The following is a 9881-nucleotide window of genomic DNA, read 5'->3' on the forward strand; positions in this document are numbered from 1 at the left end:
TTTATGATTTTAGTTAAACTCAGCAGCAATAATTCCTGAAAAGAATAAGCCTACAGAGTGTGTGTATATGTATTCTAGGCTTAATAAGCTTCCATCCGCCCTTTCAGGCCCTAAGAGTTTGGACCCCAAGTCTACAGAGCTTTGCCCACAGCATATATGTAGGTGGGGGATTGCACATATTTTATTGTATACACATATTTTATTGTATAAAACAGTAAAAGACCATTTAATTTATTATAATATTATAGTGTTTCTTTTACGCACCAAATGTGGGGTTTATTAATGAGGACGTCTGATTGGTACGTTTACATCATTTCCTTTGTTATTTATCAACTGATGAAGCTTATTAAAGCAAAACATGTTTTGATAAATTGTGTTAGTTTTTGACCTATTTATCCTATAAAATAAACAATGACATATACACCAATACAAAACAAAAGGCAGGTTATCTCAGTTAACATAAAACCTGTGTTTAAATTGTAATAAAGTAAAGATTCATATAACAAAATGAATTAATTTATAGTCATTACCTAAAGATAGTATCACAGAACGCATTTTTCCAGAACTGAACAACATATGAAGGGTCTGCGTTTGAGGTATGTATAAGGTTTTCTTAATAGACAAGCTCTTCATCTATGGAGGAAAAGAAATAATATATGTACAACTTAAGGTGACAACGGAGTCAATTATCACTGAAAATACCTAAAATGAGATTTTTTGCTAAGTAGATTTGTCAACCTTTTCTGAACACATTTGTGATTTAATTTTGGAAGCAGTTAGTCCAAAAAATGTGTTTTTAAACGTTTTAAAACGGAACCTATACTATTTGTACTCTGCTATTCGCGTATCCTGTCGATTATCGATAACGCTCCGCCCCCTGTTGAGGCATCAATGAGGGAAATCGGTAGTTCCATATATCCGTGAATTACAGGTCCATATTGGTCCATACTTCTCGTAATACATGTATCGTACAACTAACGTACATCTTTTATGAATATCTCAACATTTAGCCTTTTTTATAAATTAAGAAATTGTCGGCCAATGTACGTAACATAATGTATGAAACATAAATAATTAAGCATAGCGGCAAATCGCACGACCACGGGGTTGATTAAAAATGTAGTGCTAAAATATCCATAATGTGTGAAAATAATTTGTCTGTCCCGTTAATCTGATAGATATTACGTTGAGTTGATAGACTTTTGTACGGATTCAAGGGCTTACTTTACATTCAACCTCGTTTTCTAACAATGTCAAGTAAAACTAGAAATGTGTCCATAGGACACGGATGCCCCCACACGCCACTGTTCTGTCAATCTTATGACTCTAGGTCAAATATTTTTTAGACTACATGTGCCACAAGTTGAAAACTAAAAATCAACAAAGTGCCATAATTCTGTAAAATTTGGTCGCAGCAAAAATTCCTTCCTTTACTACCATCTACACATTAAGGTTGTTCATCCCTAGAAGTTTAAGCAAAATCTGCCATCCGGTTTAAGAGGAGTTGCGTTCACAAAATTTCTTTATGGTATATAGTGAAAAAATTAACAAAGGGCCATAATTCTCTTAAATTTGATGTCAGCAAAAATACCTTCCTTTACTACAATCTACACAATAAGGTTGTTCTTCCTTGTAAGTTTAAGCAAAATCTGCCATCCGGTTTAAGAGGAGTTGCGTTCACAAAATTTCTTTATGGTATATAGTGAAAAAATTAACAAAGGGCCATAATTCTCTTAAATTTGATCGCAGCAAAAATTCCTTCCTTTACTGCCATCTACACATTAAGGTTGTTCTTCCCTGTAAGTTTAAGCAAAATCTGCCATCCGGTTTAAGAGGAGTTGCGTTCACAAAATTTCTTTATAGTATATAGTGAAAAAATCAACAAAGGGCCATAATTCTGTTAAATTTGGTCGCAGCGAAAATTCCTTCCTTTACTACCATCTACACATTAAGGTTGTTCATCCCTGTAAGTTTAAGCAAAATCTGCCATCCGGTTTAAGAGGAGTTGCGTTCACAAAATTTCTTTATAATATATAGTGAAAAAATCAACAAAGGGCCATAATTCTGTTAAATTTGGTCGCAGCGAAAATTCCTTCCTTTACTACCATCTACACATTAAGGTTGTTCATCCCTGTAAGTTTAAGCAAAATCTGCCATCCGGTTTAAGAGGAGTTGCGTTCACAAGATTTCGGGACGTACGGACAGACGTACGGACGGACGGACGGACAAGTGCAACGCTATATGCTCCCACTTTGTGGGGGCATAACAACAACAAAAACAGACAACATTTTTATATGTGAACGCCTATGTGACTTGTGGAAAGGTGTCCCTGACAAATTTCTAAACCATTTTAGATTGTCTAAGGATGATTATTTCTCTATAAATATAAAAAAAGATATTAAAATATATTCTCAGTGAAAATAAATTGTTCGCCAGTAAATCGGACACAGTACTAATAAATCTGGGACAAAGTATGAAATTTATTGTCTATCCCGGTAGAAACTGGATCTCTATGCCGTGCATAGATGATATTCATAATAGGAGTCAAGAAGGCCAGATCATAATGATCTAGTAATACCTTTTATTTCTATTAAAATATGTGAAGCATTATCAATTTGGGGGAAAAAATATATAATATCCCGTGCTTATTTGTACATCTACCATGGACTTTAAAAGACTGTCAGAAGCTTAGTTTTTTGTTATTTTATTTTATATTTTAACGGAATTTCATACACGAATACACAGGCAGAGTGATACTGGTATAATACAATAATAATGCTAATGATAATAATAATAAACTTCAAAAAGGAAACAATTAAATACCCCGCTAGCGGTGCGCAAATGCGTTCCATTTCCCCCCACTGAGTGCCTCAAATTTTACCGATAGTCACGTGACATGTGAGACAGATACCAGACGATCAGTAAATCACGTTAAGAATTGAAGAAATTTCAGCTATAAACTGATATTAATCAGCAGCTTTTTAATTGGTCAGATGTCACTGGGTCATAAAATGTTGTTAGAGTATGTTACCGCAACTTGTGACCCTCTCTGGTGCGATATTTGTGTATTATGCAATTATTTAGCGTGAAACGTAGGGGTCCGAGAGAGAACAGCCGATTTATGACACTTCGTTTGATGCGGGTCGGACTAACTTTGAATCGGCATAACTTTTTTAATAATCAAGCAATTAACATGCGGTTTAAAGCACATGAAAGGAAATTCATTTACGGAGGGAACCGTGTCAGGGATTTTTGTTTGCTCAATAGGCGACTTAATTATCTTTAATTACGTAATATGTATGGTGAAAAAAGTCGCATAAAATGTTTGACGTTACGTAATATTTTTTTGAGAAAAGATAGAAAAAATTTGAGACACGGTTCCCTAGATAATATAAGTATGGTTATTGTCAAAAAGTTTGATGACAAAAAATTAAAAAATGACTTTGATATGACGATTTAAAATTTTAGGATTTTTATTCAAAATCAATCATTTACAAAGGCATTTTTTTCAAATATGTTATTTTTTATGATGATCAACGACATTTAATGTACAAAGATTAAATAAATAACAATTATTACTAAAATAACTTTGTTTAAATGACATTTATGTGAGTACCACGGAAAGTGTCTGTTGTCACCTTAAGATAAAGAAATAATACAAATAAAACCACTTTAATTTATATCTTATGTAGATAAAAATGTGAACAAAAGAGCTTTGCTGAAACAAAACGAATCGGAAAAAAATGAGATTCCCAGGGGTTGTGTAACTTATAAAGTAAATATATCTCAGAGAGCAGCTCTCATATTGGTCAATATCAAATATGAACAGAAATACCAACCAATCAAATGCTCTGTTCCTGACATTTAAGGCTTAGCTCTTCTTACCTTCTTGACAAAAAAAGAAGAGTTCAATAGTAAGTATTAAAAGTAATCAAAACTTAAAAACAATTGCTTTTTACCCATACTCACTTTATTTAAATGCTGTAAACTTTTCATGACTATTTTACTGAACTGCACTGGAGTGTGAACATTCACATCTCTCACATTTATCCAGTCTTGTTCCACTAAAATATCCACCTGACCTGTTGTTGTAGACACCTTAACAACAAACAATGATTGTGTTGCACTGTTTCCATAAAATTAAAAAAAGTAAAAACAAGTTAAAACTAGACAGTTGTTGTCTTATATAATTAAACCAAACAGACCAAACTCATGTATCAAAAATATTTTGTCCCAAGAGAAAGTAGTCATTTGAAAATAAATAATACAACACTAAGTAGGGAAAAATATTATTAAAGTAAACAAAAAAATATCTTTTCTTTCAAAGTTTCAAGACAATTTTCAAGTCATATGACAAGTTTAATTACTTAAAGGCGGAGAAGCTGCCCACCTTAGTGTTATTGTAGGTGAAACACACATCTGAATAGAATAACTGGCATTGAGATACCTATGAACATTTACACTTTAAAATAATTCAGTATATAAATAATGTTACATATCTTTAATCCACAAACACTCAATCTGATATTGGAGACCTCAAGAATTTTTTGGGCATATAATATGTTCTCTGTATGCAGTAGATACGTCTAAGAATGCAGCATCTGACATGGAAGACCTCAAGAGTTAGAAAAGACAACTAACTGCATGTGTCAAGTCATGTGATAAGTTGTCATGTTTATTCACTTATTAACTTACTCAGACTCGGACACAAAGACAGCACCATGCTCTGCAGGGTATACTGTACACTTCATGCAGCCCTTGATGATGGGAGAAGCCGGTCCGAGCTTCATTATTTCTGACTTTACTTCTGGGTCACCTACAAAGAAAAACAAATTTCACCATCATGCTTTTCACCATCAAAGATAAAATAGCACTTAAAGATTCTTTCTTTATATTTATAAAGATAATAAATTTAATATATCTTGAAGGTTCCACACAACACATCTGTTATGCAATTGATTTACCCTTTTGAGCACTTCAACCAATAAATGGTATCCCTTTTAGTAAATACTATTGCTTTCTTATTTTCAGAATCTTGTTATCAGAGTCTTCTTAAATTAACATTGTATTTGAAGATGGTTTTAATTTCAAAGCATGACACATCTTTTGTACAGATTCATCAGAGTTAAGGTAAAAAAATAAAGAACAAATTAGGTTGGTACATCATATTGTAAAGACCCATACAGATCTGAGAACCTGCATGTATGTTTCCTATGTGTATAAAAGAAGTTTTTTTGTCTGGAAATTTGTCATTTTGTAACATGGAATAAACAAAGGCTGTTAAACAGAGTATTCTACTCTTCTGAAAAATAAGAGCATTATGCAGCTATTATCTAAATTAACAAAAAGGATATTATTTATTGAAAATCCATACTAGAGTTGTGATTCTTGGTAACCGATATACAATTATGGCACTGCAGAAATTACTTAAGTCTGAATAATTCATACTTTTATCACAAACGTGGTAGGATTCAGTAAATATACATTTATGTTTTTTTTTGTTTTTTTTTGTGTTTTTTGGGGGTTATCTATGTTATGGTCTCAAAACATGTGTGAAGTTTCAACTTAATAACCAGAGTGATTTTAGAGATAAAAATATTATGAAAAACCTTATCATTTCACAAAGTTGTAAATACTACAACAAAATCCATATACACCTTGAATGATGAATGAGGTATAAAGGTGCAAACAAAACTCTAACCAAGTATTACCTCAAAGCTAGGTGGGTATGATAGCCAAAATATTCCTTGAGCTGTTGGTGATTTTCTTTCAGTAAAAAAATGTGACCAGAAAATTTTCTAAACATACAAATTAACAAGTTTTAAATTACCTTCAATAATCACTCTTTTGTAAATAGAGTATGTTATTTTTCCATCAATTTCAGATTCTTGCCTCTGACACCAATACAAGGCATTCTGGGATACATTGTAGCAGACGTCAACTACAGTTGCTAGGTTACCTTGACACAACCGATGTGTAGTTTGCTGTTTCCATACAAGATCTGCTTTATAATTCCAAAACTGTGTCACACCATTTTGGAAAATCTATTGAATGAAAATATAATTTTGAAAGATATACCTCAACCTATTCAGGGCTTTCATTTTTCTGAGGCAACAGAGGTGCTAAATAAAACAATGGATTTGTCAAGAATCTAGGGGAATATTTTAATCTACAGGCCGGTTTTAACAGCATTTGAACCAATGATTTGGATCTTCAATCTGTTAATAAGGATTAACTTGTGTATTACAGCCTACCTTTGTGCAATAACCATTAAAAAAAGGAGATGATTAAAGAACAGGTCTATTAATTGTATTCTTTTTAATGACATAACTTAAATAAGTATGCTTTAAACAATAAAATGTTTACTTACTATAATAGCTGTCTGTGGTGACTTTAATAAAACTTGTTGAATTGGGCATTCATCAGAAATATCTAAACATCCTGAAAACTCTGAATCCTGTAAAAGATAAAAAAAAAAACACATCAACACATAATGTCAAAGATCCATATCACTATGGTACATGCACATATTGAAATTACAATGATTTGGATACAAAATTTATTGTAAAAAACAAAATACTAAATAAAGAAAAATGCCAAAAAAAAAACAACAACCCAAAAACGCACAAGTACATTGTATTTTTATGCAATTTTTTAATACTAAATCAGTAAGAAATTATTAAAACCTTGTTACCATGCACCAGAAAAGAATATCATGCGTATACCTGAATATTCTCCACTGTTTTGCAGTCAAATGTGTAGAGTTGCTTGCCTTCATGTAATGTAACAAACAAATGTGCAGCACTCAACCATACTGCATGAATTTCACCACATGTTCCAAATTCAAATATTTCTTTGAAGAGCTGAAAAAAATGTAACAAGCTACTGAACCTGAAGATCTTTTTCCTATGTAGATGAAAATTTCTAAACATAATCAATTTGATTAAACCTTAGTTCAATCAACAATGTCACCAGAAAGCCCTAGCGACTGTAATTTCTCCAATCCAATGCAAACAATCATTGGTTCTAAGCTTCATTTACCTTTACTGTTGCCTTCTAAGTTCTTCTACTTAGGATTGAAGCCAAAATGGCTTATGAGCTCCTCCTTAACTGAATCTTTTAAAATTGAATAATAATACACTTAGTAAATGTCACTTATATCAAACTTTCTACACTTCAAGTTGAGTTTTGAATGACAAAATGCTTTCACTGAGGACAATTTTTCATCCATATTTTTTCATTGATCAATGCATATTATAGAAAAATACGGTGTCCTACATGTAGTTTGTCTACAAAATTTCGCTAGTAAATACGCTATAATAATCGCCTCTTAAGGGCGAAATTAAGTACTAAATTTCCCATGTCTTAAATATCCCTGGTCTCTCAAGCCATAATTATCACCTTTTCTATAGACAAAGGACACTTATACTAGCGAAATTAAATTTCACCTCGATAATTATTGTCATCATTTTCGTATGTTGCGTGTTCCTCACAGGATAATTATGGCGCTGAAGGGCGCTAATTATCACATGGAAACTAGCGACAGACAGACAGACAGATAACTTTATTTCACTCAGGTATATCAAAGTATACAACATGAGGTTTAACAATATTTTGTAGCAATAATAGTGTCCGGTATAAAAAGCAGATCTATAACATGAATGATACAATAATTTTACAATAGGTATACAGTGATTAATCTAGAAATTCTTTACAATGCGTCGGATGACGCACATGTTTGAAAACAATGAGTCCTTTAGAAAAATTAATGAGTCATGTAGCAAAATAAATGCGACTAAGCAGAAATTTTTTTTTAACAGCAGATCCTTGACAATTGATTTGCATGTTTTTATAACAAACGATTAAATAATTAAAGTGTATAAAAAAGTTTTTTTTGGTACTAATATTAATTGCAGGCAAAACAATTTTTATTGGCTGCTCAAAAATCTAATTTGCATAATTAATATTTTCTTACTACTTATGTCTAATATTGTGCATTATCCATTTTAATTGTTCGTAATTTGCACAAAATGTCCCTATCACACTGTATACATACTGACGACTTTTATTGTTCCTTGTATGCCTCTGTGTAGAAAGCATACACAGACAGACCTTTTGATCATGAAAAAAAGTCATGCACAATGTTTCCCTGATTGGCTAATCACCCTGTCAAATATTCTGATGACGTAATAGACACCTTTTTTTTTCACACTCCGCGTGAACTTGAGTGACCTTAGGGGAATTCAATTTACACACCTGTCAGATTATACTTTAACTTACAGCATTTCTTAAAATAGAAACACTTTTTTTTCAGTTACCGATATTTATTTAAAATATTAAGTAGATTAATGATTTTTTGTTTGCTTTATTGGATTAAATTTACGGTAGTAGAAATGCTTATCTGTGTGGGAAAGGGATAAGGTAAGTAGATAACTTGGAAAAATGCTATAGGGAAATGGATAAACTCAAGAATATGCGTAATTACAGGGGAATGGGTAACCTGTTGCTGTTGGTACCAGTTTTGTCTGGATGACTAAATAACATACAATATAAGTCTGGCACAGATTTTAGATGCACCCTTGGCCCTTTGCTGACTATTTTCCTATGCCATTCTCATTTTTTAGCGCCAATGGCGCAGGCAGATCTCTGCATATTTCACCATTGTAGGCGATTCGCTCTCATGCAAAATGGACGCTCTGATTGGCTAATGCCGATAATGGGCGGTTACCGATCACAGGGATTTAACGTTTCAAGCAAATGGGGGATAAGTCTTGCACAAGTAATCATCGGAAATTAAATTATTCAACTGAAGAAATTGAAAAATTATTCAACTGATGAAATTAAAGTAATCAAACAGTACATAGAAATCACTAATCGTGATATTTTGGATTATAAACCACCTGATTTGCATGCGTCAAATTGAACGCACATATTTTGAAACTGTGCGTCTTTTTCGATTTTTATGCGTATTTTACGCAAGACGCACATCTAGATTAATCACTGGGTATATATAAGTAGCGAAATTTAAATACAGTCAACATGCGAAATTAAGTTTAAATTTCGCCCATAACAGGCGATATTCATTGCCTGTATACATTTCACTAGTCTCATGCAATAATAATAAGCGCCCTTCAACACGATATTTATCGTGTGAAGAAACACAACATATGAAAATTAAGACGATAATTATGGAGGCGAACTGTTCCAATTTCGCTAGTGAATGTTTCTCTGTTCTCAAGAAAAGGCGATGATTATGGCTCATGAAACTAGCGAAATTTAAGAAACACAAAATTAATTACTAAATTTTGGCATTAAGATAAAAATAGGACACCGTAATAGAAGAGATTTTCTAAAGTGTCTCCTATACACTAGGTTTTAAGTGCAAATTGTAAAAAATTATTTATCATACTTGCTATGTTTTTAAATTTTGAAACAACTCTTTTAGTTTTTATCAGTGTTTATTTCACCCAGATCATACTCATGTGCAAAAATTAGGACACTGATGCCAATGTTTAAAAAGAAATATTGAAAAATTTAAATATTCTATATTCTACTTATATTGTTTATAATTGATAAAATTTCAAACACATGATCACTGCTGATGACAGTACAGTATCTGGAAATTATTTCCGGGGTGATAATTATTGGGTACGAATGATGGAATAGTAAAAAAAAAAATGGGTTCAATTGGAATCGCCTACCTTTGTTCGGCTATATGGTTTACAGTAGCCACCAGGTTCTATTGAGTATTTCAGGGTCATTTTGTCTGTTTAAAGTGACATTTAAGTCAGAACAATAGACGAACTCTATAAAGTGAAAGTAGAATGGCCAGAAGTAATCTTCAAAATGAAAAGTAGTAAAAGCGTTTAGTCTACTTCCGG

At 32.4% G+C, this 9881-nt stretch overlaps 1 protein-coding gene across 1 annotated transcript; it reads right to left on the reverse strand.

Annotated features, from left to right (window-relative positions):
• Positions 1-9: 9 nt before the first annotated feature.
• Positions 10-9859, reverse strand: LOC132741643 (uncharacterized). The gene is made up of 8 exons (XM_060729864.1): positions 9702-9859; positions 6726-6863; positions 6371-6457; positions 5831-6044; positions 4696-4816; positions 3970-4126; positions 531-633; positions 10-35 (listed from the first exon to the last, which is right to left on the reverse strand). The coding sequence occupies exons 1-8, from the start codon at positions 9759-9761 to the stop codon at positions 10-12; spliced, it is 906 nt and encodes a 301-aa protein (XP_060585847.1). The 5' UTR covers positions 9762-9859.
• Positions 9860-9881: the final 22 nt, after the last annotated feature.

The sequence above is a fragment of the Ruditapes philippinarum genome, unplaced genomic scaffold (genome assembly GCF_026571515.1).
Source record: "Ruditapes philippinarum isolate M1 unplaced genomic scaffold, ASM2657151v2 ctg592_1_1_1_1, whole genome shotgun sequence".
NCBI classification, from domain to species: domain Eukaryota; kingdom Metazoa; phylum Mollusca; class Bivalvia; order Venerida; family Veneridae; genus Ruditapes; species Ruditapes philippinarum.

Excerpts from the sequence above, each read along its gene's own strand:
- LOC132741643 (XM_060729864.1), bottom strand. The coding sequence starts at position 9,761 with ATGACCCTGAAATACTCAATAGAACCTGGTGGCTACTGTAAACCATAT. Across the intron at positions 4,817-5,830 it reads CAAAAGAGTGATTATTGAAG|GTGACCCAGAAGTAAAGTCA; the intron begins GTAATTTAAAAC and ends TTTTCTTTGTAG. Across the intron at positions 4,127-4,695 it reads GTCTTTGTGTCCGAGTCTGA|TGCAACACAATCATTGTTTG; the intron begins GTAAGTTAATAA and ends TTATGGAAACAG.